This window comes from Chaetura pelagica, unplaced genomic scaffold, assembly GCF_000747805.2.
Source record: "Chaetura pelagica isolate M959 unplaced genomic scaffold, ChaPel_1.0 scaffold517, whole genome shotgun sequence".
In the NCBI taxonomy this organism is placed as follows: domain Eukaryota; kingdom Metazoa; phylum Chordata; class Aves; order Apodiformes; family Apodidae; genus Chaetura; species Chaetura pelagica.
Window position 1 is genome coordinate 954,213 of NW_009953992.1, and position 14,669 is coordinate 968,881.

Here is a 14,669-nt window from a genome sequence, read left to right on the forward strand (position 1 = left end):
TATTTTTCTTAGTCTGCCCATTGTAATCCATCTCTCTTTCTGCTAGGTGTCTGAATTACTTGATTCTTATTCTACTCCAAAACTGGTGCTGTGACTCTCTTTCTTAACCCCTCTCTTATCCGATTGTCAAAATTCCAGTTCCTTGATGCATGGAAATTTGTGCACAACTGTAGGTGGTTACAAATGGTCTTTTAGATTTCCTAATTAAGTTATTTTCTTATGCTTTTTATTTCTGTAATAAAGCAATCCACAGGGAAATAAAGGATTTATCTTGCCCCATGAAGAAGTATGATTTCCCTGTCCTCAGAGGAGGGGGGCATGCTAGGCATAATGCATGGACAGCTTAGGGTAGTTAAAATACAAGGGCACCCATCCTCCAAAGAACAGACTTCTGGAGATCAGAAAAGAAGAAATTTCAAAGGCAGAATCTCTTTTCTCTTTCCTGTTATTGGGCTCTCCTGACATGCATCCACTGGGTAGTTTGTTCTCCTGTTGCTGCTATTTAGGCATCATAAGTAGTCCCTTCCTTCATTCTCTGAAAAATTACACCTCCCAATTTTGTATTTCTAAGGAGATAAAGAGTTTTCCAGGAAATTATGGAAACTCTATCTATGAAGTCCAGTATGCACTTTGTTTGTAGTGCTCCATGCCATACCTTAAAGTTTATTTTTGCCTCTGAAAATAGGATAGATATTGCAGCAGGAGCACAGTAAGATGGAGTGATGATTTAACAAGACTTGTATTCAAATTTAGTTAGAGGTACAAATTCAAGTCTGTGATATATTTTTCTACCTAGGTGATATCTGATGGTGGCTTTTCCCTGCATTTTCCACACACTCACCTTTTTATTCTCTTTTCTTGAGGCTTAGGTTGCAGTTGTGGCTTTCCAACATCTTCAGCAGGGAAACCAGAGCCAAACACAGAGCAAACAGCCATGTGGGGTCAAAAACACACTGCTTTAATTGCTTTGCCTTTGTTGCTGAATGGGGTGCACCAAGAAAATCCAACTTTGCTGGCTCAGGATGCTTCACAGCAGAAAATTACATGAGCAGATAGAGAAGATGTAGAACCATCAGTAAAATGTCCTTTTAGGCATGTATGTACGAGAAGGAAACAGATACATGTGGTTATTACAGTGCAAAGTGTATGCCTAGGAATTATTTTTAAAAAATATACAATGGCTACAACTGATATTTGGGTAGGTCCTTTATAATTTTAATAATTCAACTTCAGAACAGAGTGTTAAATGTTCCTGCTGCCTCTCCCATGGGCCAACAGGTCCTAGGATGGCTCCAAATTATGATGAAAACATTCAAGTCATTTAATTCACACCTTTGGCCACTGCTTGATCACAGTGTTCCCAAAAAAATGCTTGATCTGTTTCATTATTTATAAGTCCCTGAGTGTTTCAAGTGTAAGACTTTTCTGAACAGGGAGCCATTCAACCCTGATGTTGATTTACTTGTGTAATGGCTGAAAGAATTGGAAAGCAAACCAGATTTACCAAAATGGTTTTTAATATATATTTGTGATTTGAAGCACTCTGAAATGTGCCCAAGAACACTGAAACAGATTACCTGACTATGTGGTTTTCCCAAGGAAATATGATGAATGGAGAGCTGCCCTGCACTCCATCTCTGCAGGCTGAGACACTCCTTTTGATAAGAGTTGCATTAGAATTTCACTGCTCAAAGACACCCCCCATGCACACCCCTGCCTCTTTTGCCTCCTGCAATTTTGCTTGCCTGTGTTGAGAGATCATCTCGCACTCGTTGCACAGGCCCAGAGATGTATTTTAGGTTAATTTTGAAATGGAGGTTACTATTTTGAGAGGCACACGTAGCCAAAGCTTGACATTTTCTGAGTGACAAAAATTTCTAGCTCCAAATAAGTATTTTTTCTAGGACTGGAATGAAAAATAGATTTCTATTTTCTGTAGGATAGAAATAGAACAATGGTATTTTCTCAGAAAAAAATACTAATGGAGCAGAACAACCAGCTGTATCTTTCAAGATCCTGAGGCTTATATGTGGGATAGAGCCAGAAAACTCTAATTGCTCCAATTACAGGAAGAGCTTTTTGCCCCTCTGTTGAGTTTTGGGACTTGCAGGTTCTCCCGTTTGGCAGGAGGAACCTACAAGCCTGAAGAGCCCTGGCTGCAGACCTTCTGGTCTGATATTTTACCCTTGTGAGGTTGCCAGAGGCCCAACATCCTGCTTGGCAGATGAGCAGGTGGGCTGGGGCTGGGGATGCAGCTAGGGAAGCCCCTCGAGCTGTCCCACCCTGACAACTCTTCCCATTTTTGGGAGACATGCTGCTGCTCTGCACATTCATGCCTGCTGACTTGGAAGAGAGCTCGAGTTATTAATTAGTCTTCAGTTAGCAGGTCAATGTTTTGAACATGTGCATAGCTAGCTATTCAGAAATAGTCACTTGCACAAAATAGGGTTGATGCTATCTCAGTGTATGCAGTTGTGAGTTTTAAAAGCTTTTGAAGAAGAGTCCAAGTGGTTTGTAAATGTCTCAAATGTCGTTTTTACTTGTAAAGCCAGTAAGTCCATGGACAAGGGAGATGTGGAGCCAAGGAGCAGGTGCGAGGAGGGAGTTCCAAGTCACTTAAGATCTAGATCTGTCCTGAGCCCTTTGTCCTCTGGTGTAGCCAGGACACCAGGTTAAATTTTTAGTAGCAATTCAGTGTAAACCTTTATATACATTTTGAAGAGAACTATTTTCTTTGCCTTTTGTACCATGAGAATGGGTTCAAAAGAGTTAAAAAATGGTAGATAGAGTAAAGCCTTTCACCAGAAGGAAAAATTTTTGAAGACTGGAATAGACAAAATGCTCCCCTCTAGGGGAAGGATGTTTGGTTCTTTCCCCTGTCTCCTGCAGCCTGGTTTTGCTTGCCTCTTGCAATGCAGGGTATTGTCAGACATCCAGTAAGGGACTTTGCAGACCATTGCCTGGTCCCATCATGGCATTCTTGTGGTCCCATGTTGCAAAAATACAGCAGAGGAAAGCCTTCTTTGATGGTGTTAGAGGTTCTTGTCAGTGATGCTGGCTCCTGATCCCAGTGCTGAGTGAAAGGGAGGGCAAAATGGGAGAAGCAGAAAGCTTTGGAGGGAAGGGGAGTTGTGCTGCTATCAGTTATGTGGGCAGGCACAGCAAAATGCACCCCGTGAGCTGCCCACAGAAGGAGAAATGAGACTCTGGAAAGATCTCACACAACGGGTCCTTCTGCCAACAACTTGGTTTTAAGGTCTCAGAAATGTAACTGCCGGAGGAGGGGTAGGAAGCAGCCTGTGTAGCCATGGCTGCAATGCTCTGGGGAGAGAGCCATGTCCCTTTCCAGTTTACCTTTGATTACTGCCAGAATAACTGGGAGCAGGACTTCTGCTCCGTGTAGTCTGTCAGGCTATGGTGGAGAAATGTTGTCTGTTGGCATCCAGCAAGTGTAGTTCATCTTTTGGTAGAAGTACTGGGTTCTGTTGAGGAGTGGAGAAATAAAATAATAAAAATAAACCAAGCTGGAGTCTGAGTCTGTCCTTGGACCCTAGGATGCTTAATGTAGGTTTCTCAGCACAAAGAGCCTTTCTGACAGAAGCACTTGCAGAAAGGGAATACAAGAGCAATGTTGGTGGCCTCAGCATGGGGTCTGGTGGGGACCTTCACCTAGTGAAGCATTAAAGGAAGAACAAGAGGACCAAGTGATCCAAGCTATTATGCTGCTCCAGGAACCTTTAGCATTAAACAAAGATAGGTTGTTTTTAACATAAGATTTATGAACAACTGTTTTCATGTTTTCCTCTTTTAAGCATTTCATATTCATTGTGTTCAGCTTTTTCTCTCCATTGTGCAAGGAAGGATAGGGTCCTTTTTCTTTTGTGTGAGATGCTCCTTTGCTATCATAATTCTTCAGGATGGAGCTTTGCACAGAACAATGTATGACTCAGGGACTTAAAGTAAAATTGCAACTTGTAAAGCCCCCTCAGCCAGACCCCAGGCCTCCCCAGTCCTCAATGTTATTTGTATTAGGACAGAATAGTCTCTACCACCTGAACTCTTTTTTGTCTGTGTCCTTGCTTGGTCCTCTGGCTTTTTTTAAATATCTGTTCCTCTCAGTGCTGGGAGGCAACCCAGACTCTGCTTCGCTGCTGTTTCTTTGCCCCTGCTCTCTCCTGAGCACCGATCTCTGTCTCTCCAGAGTCACTCTTTATCTCTTCATCTCTTACTTCTGCTCTTAAAAGGAAGGAGGGATGAACAAAAAAGGTAATCTAGGTTTGTACACCTAGGAAAACAAGTAATATTTAGTATTTAGTAGCTAATATTTAACCATCATGTTTTTATCTTCTGGGGCTTTTTCATCATTATTTGTTATGTTTTAATGTTGAGTGTAAATGCTGTGGGTCAGATTTTTCAAAGTTATATGTGAAGTACTGAGGTGCTGCTTCTATGGGATTTATGGGACTGATCCCATTGTTTGTGAATGTGGAGGGAAGGCAGGGAGAAAAGACCATGATTCTTAAGTCCTGCAGGACAGGCATCTGTGTGCTCTGAACTGATGGTGATTCCAGAGCTTCTGCCTTTCCCCAGTTGGGAGCTGCCTCTGAAGTATCTTCCATCACCTTGCTGCATCATTTCAGCATGGAGCAGGAGTTGGTAGCACAAAGTCTCTGTCTTCATGCTGGCTGGGAAGCAGTAAAACAAGGAACTGGCTCACCTGTGCTTACAGTGGACCCAAACTGGTACTGCACAATGTCTTAAGGACCGGCCTTTCCTCCATCAGACACAAAGTCCTACAGGGGCTCAAGGCATGAGGTCCGTGTGGGAGTACTAGAAATAACAGCCTGGTTTTATCTAGGCTCTCTGATTCCTTGGAGGCTGTGGCTACATGTAGAGCAGGGTGGGAAACAATGGGCCAGAGCAGCAGAAAAACGATCTTAAAACGATCTTGGAAACTCCTTTACTGGTGGTGGAAGGACGGAGAATAGGAAATGTGCAGTCCAGGAGGTGGCTTTGTAGAATTACTCTATTTTTATGGATGAACCTGCAGCGTGAGTCTGAGTAGGTTCATGATGATGTTGAGGATTCTGCAGTAAATCTTTACTTTGCCTTCAGATTTATTGCTGTTTAATCCATCCTGTGCTACAGACATACTCCTTCAAATGTAGAAAAATAAGTTTATGATCCAGGTTTAACTATGAAAACTCTGTAGAATATCAAAAAAAGCAACTGCTGTGTCAATTAATCCATCTAATGCCTTTCCATAAGAAAATAATCCCCATTTTCAAATTACTTTACAAACAGTGGGGGGCAGAGAAAAGCAATACAGAGACACAGATGGGTTTTTTAATGCATGTTTGCTCTGTCTGAAGGAAATCTGGTGTATATTATGCTTAGTAAATGCTGTAAATGGAGGAGAAGCTATTGAGTGTGTGCAGGTGGAACTCAGGTTCTACAGCACATTCTTAATTGTCCTGAGCAGACAGAGGTGGGACTGGCACATGAAGACTTTCCTGAATCTCTGACCTTTCTCTGCCACCTTTGGTTTTATCAACTTGACCAACAGAAGATCACAGAATCACAGAATGTTTTGAGTTGGAAGGGACCTCAAAGATCATCGAGTTCCAACTTCCCTGAATGGACAGGGACACCTTCCACTAGAACAGGCTGCTCAGAGCCCCATCCAACCTGCCCTTGAACACCTCCAGGGGCCCACAACACCTCTGGGCAGCCTGTTCCAGGGTCTCACCACCCTTACACTGAAGAATTTACGCCTGCTCTCTAACTTAAATCTCTCTTCTTTCAGTTTAAAACCATTACCCGTCGTCCTCTCACTGCAAGCCCCTGTAAAAAGAACCTCCCCAGCTTTCCTGCTGCACTTGCATTTCCAGATGGGCAGCAGTGGGAACATTGATCACCCTTTGGCAGAAGTTTTTTCACCCCTTGGTCTGTCTGACATGGGGTTTCCCAGTTCCAGTCCATGTCCCCACCTGGACATCAGTCCAGCTACTGCTCGCTGTCACCACCTGACACGATCCGGTATTCAGATACGTGGCAATTTTTTACAAAGGTGATCCCAACTGGTGAAATTAAGATGCAAACGAGGTCAGATGTCACATGCACAACAAACTTTTATTAGAGTAACAAAGCAAAGGTCCCTAGAGCGGATAGGACAGGCAGGAAAACACAGACAGAAAAGAGGGGAGAAAGCAGAGAGATAGAGGACAGCAAGCGAGAGAGCAGAGTTACCACCCACGGTGCAGCGATGTCGTCGGTGGGGAAGTGGTTCCTGGTGGAAAAGTACTTCCATGCACCCATAGAGTCCCAGACTTTTATACAGTTCTTGCCCACTGCCCCCCCACTCTTCTTTCCGGAGTAAGGAAAAACTCCTATCTTCTCCGTGCTCCTCCGAGATAACAGGGGGGGTAGGTATGGCACCAGGTTAAGTCCTGCAGATAGTCTTTGTTTGCTGAGGTGTCTGCATAACGAAGGGAGGATAAGGCCACTGGCACCACAGGTTTAGCCTGCTCCCAGAGAAAGCTGCAAATCTCTTTAGTCCTTCTGCAGATCTCAACAGATGTTGTTTCTCAGATGTCACAGGACACACAACAGATATCTTGAGTGCCAGAGTCCATCACTTATCTCTTGGATTGTTCGAGACAAACACTGTAAATTCTGAATACCACACCACCACCAAGTCTGAGCTTGCCAGCCTGCTGTTGTCCAGAGGTGCTAACTTCAGCAGCTCTTCACAGAGCAGGAGTTTCTCCTTTTTTGAGGCTCCCTATTCTCACTATGCTTGCTTTCTTGGTTTTCATTTTTTCACAGACCAGACGTGCAAAGACCCCACTGCTTTGGAGTGCAGAATAATGAATGTCCTTCCATCTACTGGCAGCTGTTGGTACTTGCCCTTATCACAGCTCAAATGTTTTGTGTTTGTGTGTAAATATATGTCTTTTAAGTACCAATATTTCTTTCTACTTGTCTTTTGGAAATTTGCCTCCCTTTTCCATGAGTGAATATGTCACGTTGCTTATCCCTGTGCCTCTGAGGGTACAGCACCCTGGATACCTGCTTCTTTCCCAAAGTCATGTCTTCTGGATGAGTACCATGCATTTATATTTAATGTAAATTCACTGACATGGTATTGGGACTTGTTATTCAGACCTGATTAATATGCTGATTTGAAAAACATGTTCTGTGTGAACAGCAGACTGATTCTTTTATTATATTTAGCCTTTTTGCACACCATACAGCTGAAGTAGCTGCTAATGTAATTTGGCAGAAGTGGAGGGTAATCATGCAGTTGCAGGTGGCTTTATCTTTTCATCAACTCCTAAATAAGAATAACAAGTTTTAAGACTCCTTTCAAAGGAAGGAGAAGGACATTTGGCTGATTTGAGGTCTTTCATACTTCTGACTTGCCTTCAGACACATTTCTCTTCAGGCTTTAGGTCTATAGTTTGTGAGCACTGGTGCTTCTGGGATCTCTGTTTTCTGCTCTGAATGTGACCTATCCAGTACTGAGTGTGTGGAAGGCTGCACCCTGCTGTGTACAAGAGCCTTGTTGAGGGTAAGGTCTGCCCCATTTTCTTCAGAAATGCAGTTTAACTGGTCAATGTCTTCAGCACCTCTGGGCCCATCCCTGATGCATGAAGTCCTTGGTCCCACTGCCAGGCCTGGAACTGAAGTGGGATGTGCTCCACCTTCCTCGAGCTCAGCCACTGAGAAAGAGAAGCCCCACTGCTGCTCTCTTTCATCTTCTTAGTGATTGCCTCAAGCAGGAAGAATAAGATGCTAGAGCAAAGACTCCAGCTGTGAGTTTCATTTTTAAATTGGAAATCTTCCTGGTGGAAGTAAACAGCCCCCTTGTTTTGCAATCCTTGCATTTAGGCAACTGACAAAAATGCCTTTTCACTCTTACATGTGAAGTGCTGCAAGTTTCATTCCACTAGAATTCTGTTTTTTGCTTCATGTGCCAGCATAAGGGTTATTCCTAGAGCAGTCATAATTCATTGACTCCTGAAAAAAGGGCTCTGCTGAAACTTTCAACTAAATCCCAAGATGTGTTAAATCATTCAATAAGTGAGTCGTCACTGAGTGCTGAGGGTCTTTAGTAGAGCATGAACTGCAAATTTGGTATTTTATGGCTCTTGCATCCAAGACCCTGGTAATGCCCTTCCTATAGAAAAATAACCTTCTGCAGAAGCTCACCTGTAGAAACAAACCCTGCCCTGTTATTCAAGTCTAATGGAGATTTACATCTGCTGCATTCCTCTCAAAGGATTAGTCTAGTGTCAAACTCCCCTTATAATTTTTTACAGCACTTTTTCGTATTTGTTTTGTTTTATTTTGTAGCTACTTGTTGATTAATTCCCAACAAGCTCAGGTAACATTTCTGAGTAAATGTCATTACTTTCAGAAAAATACTGTTACTCTTGAAAATAACAGATCATTCCTCTCTTGTATGGTCTGTTGGTTTCTGGCTTTTTTGTTGGTTTTTAGGCAACAGCTTGCTTAGCTTTGATTGCTTGAGACTTACTCTGTAGTAATCCCTTGAAAGTCTGTATGGTCTTCCCACAAGACATCTTGGTGGTCATCAGGCTTCAGGGAAGGTGGAAAAGCAGCCCAATTGTATTTCCATATGAGATGAAAAAGCTGTTCTTAACATCTACGTGTGTTGATGAACAATCTGTTTTCCACATCAGTAATTTTTTTTTTAGTTAACCAGGAAATATTTCACTAATTACTGATGCCCTTTTCAAGGCCTTGTGCACCCAGGACATAAGTGCAGGGAACAATGCTGAAATACTAGGAATATGTTGGAGTGTAATTTCCCAGAAACCTGCATGTACATGGACCACCTCTGTCCTTGCCATGAGTGGCAACATCCTCTTCAGTTGCCCTCAGCAGGCAACCCCTCATCATTCCCAGTAATGTAAAATTGAACTTGCAATGTAATACAGAAGAAGAAATACAACTTTTGTGACAAGGTAAAATATTTCACTTCAGCTAGAGCAACATTTGAGCTTCTTTTTGTTCAGAAAGTTACAAAAGCCAGTTGTCTAAACTGACTGTGTTGTTGTACTGCAGATAAAAAGGGATGTGTTTGCTTTTCTGCTGGCAAGTATGGAGAGTTAACATTGAACCTTGTGTAGTCAGATTTATTGGTAGTTGATTAACTCCCTGGCATTTTAGACCAAGGACAGAGGCAGTATGTAAGGAACAAAATTATAGATATCCAAAGGGACAAAAATGAGACCTATAATGTCAGATTCTCTGTAAATTAGAATACTACAAGGACGGCTATTAAAAGGATTATTTGCAGAATGCTGTGTCTTGAAGAGAGAGTACAAGTTCCTCATGAATACTTGAAGAAAACCAGTCCATTTTTAAAAGCAAGTGTCGCTGTATCAAAACAAACCAAGTAGAAGTGCTTTGTTAAATCAAGCAGATAGTTATTATAAAGTGCAGCAGAGGAAAAGCCCAATAAAATGCAAAAATCAAAGCTGTAAGCTCAGTTAAGTAGCAGAGCTTTACTAGAGACTGTACGAAATTCATCATCACATCAAGACTTGAAGTTGATTAAATACTTCTAAAGTATGTAAAAGCAATAATTTATTTTTGATGCATTATTGTTTGAACTTGTTTGAGCTCTTCAGCCCTTGCAGAAGTCAATTGTCTAGGAACTACACCAGGGAGGACAAAGCCTCCTTGGACAAAGAGCAGCAAACTGTGGTGTACAACTGAACCAAATCTGCCTCCAAACGCTGGGTAGTAAAATGTTTGGTATGTGCCACCACAGGGACACAGAACCACTGCTGGCTTGTTTTGTGGCACTTCCCTCTTTATGTAGATGTTGCAGTCTAAAATTATTCTTTGGTTTTTTGCAATCCTTAATGTGCAGAAAGTGCTTCTGGCACTAAGGCCTGTATATCTTGTCACTTCCAAAAGTAAAGTGTGCCCTCAGGAATTTGTACATGCCTTTGAGATATGTGGGTTTTTTTCCCTCTAATTACTAATCCTTTAGTGTTGTGTAATCCGGACTTCTGTCCAGCCAGTGCAACTGAAAAGTCCAAAAGGAATTTACCTTTGCCACTATCACTTCAGTCAAGAAGTGATTATGATGTTAGCTTATGGGTATAATCTCAGGTTTTGTAGGAAACAGGGACCAGTTTTCATTATAGGACAGTTTTAATTTTATTTTTTTAACAAATTATCTCAGGAGAGAAATAAACCCTCTTTATATGTCAGGATTGCTTAATCATCTGGCAGTGTTGTGTTGGTGGGCACCTGTGGTAGCTCTGTGTCCTTGGAACTTGAGCTGTGATGCCCGTTTGCTTCTCATGGAGAGTAATAGTCTTCAACAATGGAGAGAAGACGGAAGCTCTTGCTGCTTTTTTCCTCCTCTGTTTCCTATTTATTTCATGTAGTATTTTTTTGTACTACTTTCCCAACCCGCTCCTGTTACCTTTGCTGTGTTATTTGGTTACTTCAGTTCCCCCAGTTCTTCTGGTATTTTTCTCAGTAGGACTCTAAACCAGTTTGTTGTTTGATCCAGAAAAAGCACCAACCCAACTCTCAACCTTCCCCCAGATGAATGTATTTATACAGAGTCACTGTTGTTGTAAGTGAAGGTGTAAAGAATCTTTACACTTTGGGATAAATTATTTGATCCCCTGATATAGGAGGTTATGTGATAAAGATTTTTCACTAATTTAAATGTTCTGTAGCCAATTACATTCACAAGTTTTCCTCATATCCACTGATGAAGTTCAACACAGATCATTCCTTTTAATGCTTCAGTGTGAAGAAAATTGGGTAGTGTTAATTTTTAGGAAAATGGGATCTTAGAGAAGTGTTTTTAACTACTTTACATGCAAATGTTAAGCACCAGAGTGCAACACTTAGGGTCGTTAGTAAAGCTTGGCATTTGGAAAGCGAGTTGGAGTGTTGTGCCTGGAAATTACATTGTGGGTACTGTGAACTGATGAATAAAGCTGTTAAGCAAGACTTTTAACTGACAGGATGGGAGAAGAGAAGGAAAGAATAAAATATATATGTTGAATAGATGACTGGTCCTAATTAAGTACCAGCTTTGTCTCAGTATACATGGTTTTCATGTCTTTTTGCTGCAATTCAGTTTCCTGTTGCAGAGCAACTCCTGGTATAAACCTCTCTTTTTCCTGAAGAGCTTTATGTAACTGATTTTCCCCACCCCCACCTTGATCTGTTACCCTTGCTGTAGAAAAATTATTCTGCTTTAGGTTGTTATTTCAGTGCTTCCATTTGTTTGAAGTGAGCTTGGGTGAGATTGCTCAATGGAGAAAAAACTCATAATGTTAAATAGACAGCTGTGGGTGGTGGGTCTCATCATCACCTTAAGTTGCTGTGCATTGCAGGCGCTTCTTCAGGTATTGTCTGAAATGGCCTTCAGTGTCAGGCAGTTTTTCACCACAGATCATAAGGGTCACACTTTTTAAAGATGACTCACAAGATAAAATACCACAAACCCTAGTTAGAAAACAGTGTTGATAGTGCTGCTGTTACAAAACAATATAGAAATGTAGATGCATGAGTAAAGTTCTTCCTTGTGTGTTTCTTGCTTCTGTAGGCACTATCCTGGTGGACAACATGCTGATCAAAGGCACAGCAGGAGGGCCAGACCCCACCATTGAACTTTCCTTAAAGGACAACTTGGATTACTGGGTGATCCTGGATCCCATCAGCCAGCGGTTATACCTCAATAGCACTGGCCGAGTTCTGGACAGAGATGTAAGTTGGGGAGTTGCTCTTTGTTTTCTCCCTGTGGACATGAATTCCTGTACATGCTCATAGAAGGACCATGAACACAAGATCTACCAGATCATAATAAGTGCATCTATCTTTTGCCCCCAGGTGGATGTGAACAGTTAATGTAGTTCTTTCTTAGGATTTAGTGAGAACATTTAAATAGTTGACCATGTGTAGAATTGTTATATGTGGATGAAGAAAACAATAAACACCAAACAAGTAGATGTGTGGGTTGACAGAAATATATATTGAACCAAACTTGACTTGTTTACTGAATAAAACAATTTTTTTCTGGTTTGCTGCTTTTGTCTGGAAGCAGTGCTGTTCACTTTGTGTCCTGTGACACTTCATAAAAGCCTGCTCTAGTTGTGTACATTGACTTAGGACATGTCAGAGAGAGCAAAGGAATTGTGAATAGTTCACTGATAAAGCTTGATGGATTCCATTGAGAATATTATCGTTTACATTCTTTTTTTAAGGCAGCATGAAATCCATGTGGTGTGCTACTTCCTAAAGCATTATAGAAATACGATCAGGTTAAGTTTGATTTTTATAAAAAGAAGGGTGAAAGGCACAAAATAAGTAGGAGTGTGCTCATCTGTGGTAATTTCCTTGAGAAGAAACCCTTTGAAAAGAGACATTTTCTCACAGTGTGTTGCTGCAGCTTCTCAGAATCTGAAAGGCAAATTGACCCCAAAGTGACTGTAATCAACATGGAAGGAATGCTGTAAGGCTAAGGAGTTCTCCTTGGAGTGCATGAAAGTTTGTTTTGAATTAGCTTGATTGATTAATTTGTCTTTTCCATGTGTGTTGAGATATCTTCATAAGTACCAGAAACAACATGCAAAGTTTTCTTCATTTCCATTTTTGGTTCAAAAGTGTTGATTGAACTCAGCTGTTCCTAATCGGGTTTGAATTCCCAAACCTTTTCCATACGTGAAGCAGAAGTAGGTGGCACAAAGCATGGCAGAAGGAACATGGTGGCTGAGGATTTCACCATGCATTGGCAGCTGGCTGACAGGGGCTGGAACATGGTTTGCTTGTCAGATTTGTTTTAAGGCAGATCAAAAAATGAGAGCCTCTAACAGGAACTGAGGCTTAAGAACCACTCTAGGAAATTCAGGGTTAATTCTGTAGCCCACAGAAGTCTGCATACCCACACAGCACTAGGAAACAAAATAATTTCCTGTTAGAGCAGTGCCAATTCTTTCTTCAGTGCCCTGAAGAATTAGTGACACTTTCCAGGAGCATTCATCTGAGCAGCTTTACCTGAATATAGTGAGATGTTTTACCAAAACTATCTTGTCAAATTATTTGGTTTCCTGGATTAGCCACAGTCCAACTAAACTCACAAATACTTCACATTATTATGAGTACAGACACTCCACAGTGATGTCCATTGCAAGAAGTAGACTGAAGCAGCAAGGAAACAAGTGGAGAATGTAAATTTTCTTTATATGTAGGTAATATTGATGTTCTTATGTTGTTATTTAAGTGGTTTTTTCCTCATTTTTTACTATGAACTGTAGCAATTCTTAGCCCTAGTACTGTCAGGCAGGGTAAGATTACTCATTTATGTTTAAGTTTACTGGGATATGAGAAGAAAAATCTGAGACCTAAGATTTTGGGTGTCACTGTAGCTGTCTTCTGTGGTCTCAATGAATTGCTCCAAGTCACAAGCCAAATAAAAAGAAAGCAACCACAAAACCCCAACTGACTGGTAAAAATGTGACATTTCTGCCATGGATTTGGTTAAATTGCTCTTGCCAAAGACTGTTTGCAGCCTTCAGACCCAGAGCTGTAATAACAACTAAAATGCAAATACATTCAAGAGCTTGTGCAGTTTTGTTTTTTTTTTAAACAAGAAAAAACCCCATTTTTCTCATCTTTCAAGTTAAAACCATGTAAAACTTAGTAGACCAACAGAATTTGGAGTTTTATTAAGTTGAACCTTAACATTCAGTTTCTTATTACAGAGCAGGGATCGTACTGTCTGATTCACAAATGGCACATACATAGTTGCATTCAATATATTTGGATACTATTCCCATTTTTCTCTCCAATGTGCCCACTTGTCAACTCCCTGCTGATTCAGTTAGACTGATCCTGCTCTTTTTTATTACTTTTCTCAAAAGAAAATCTTATTGGAGACCACTGATTGATTTCACTAAGAATTGCAGTACATTTTCCAAAGAAAATCAGATAAAAAGAAAATTCCAGCCTTTTCTTTCAAAACTTTCAGTACTTAGGAAGGATGAATAGTGATAAATCAGAACTGAAGGTGAAAGGAACTGCTTAAAGCTGTTGGGATAATTTGTCCCTGGTATTAGAACCAGTTTGTTACATTGTGCCATTATGTATTTATGTTTGTCTATAAATACCTGGATTGATGAGTGCTTGTTTAAAGATCTGATGTTAAATCTAAGCACTGAGCCAGCAGAACCTGTACCTATGTGAAAGTTACACTGATCCTGTACTCTCTCATATTTTAACAAAAGTTACAGACTATATTTTTCCATATTCTCATGAAAAAGCCCAAACCCAAAACACCATATATTTCCATATCTATCCTTAAAACTAATTATGTCTTTCTTGGGCATTGCTAATAGATCTAAATTAACTCAGTACCACTGGGAGGTTATTGAAGATGACCTAGCAATTCTTGGATCTTTTGCAAAGAATGCCAGCTTGAAAAAATAAATGGAGATTGCAATGTTAGAGGCTTAATTTAATTTACAGATGATATTTGGTATGTGCCTACCCATATTAGAAGTTCTGCTGGTATAAGTAGAACGACATCATGACTGGCTCCAGGTTTTTACAGCAAAGAGAATGGACTTTTAGTTAAAAGCTCTTGCTTTTAATGTGAAGATTAA

The 14,669-nt window shown here is 40.8% G+C and overlaps 1 protein-coding gene across 1 annotated transcript in view; it reads left to right on the forward strand.

Moving 5' to 3' along the window:
- The window catches only part of PCDH15 (protocadherin-related 15), a gene marked incomplete at its 3' end in the record, with an annotated part of 234,661 nt that overhangs the window by 76,625 nt on the left and 143,367 nt on the right, over positions 1-14,669 (forward strand). Inside the window, exon 4 of the mRNA XM_010002259.1 lies at positions 11,615-11,775. Coding sequence (XP_010000561.1) covers positions 11,615-11,775 — 161 coding nt within the window. The remainder of the gene's footprint in view (positions 1-11,614; positions 11,776-14,669) is intronic.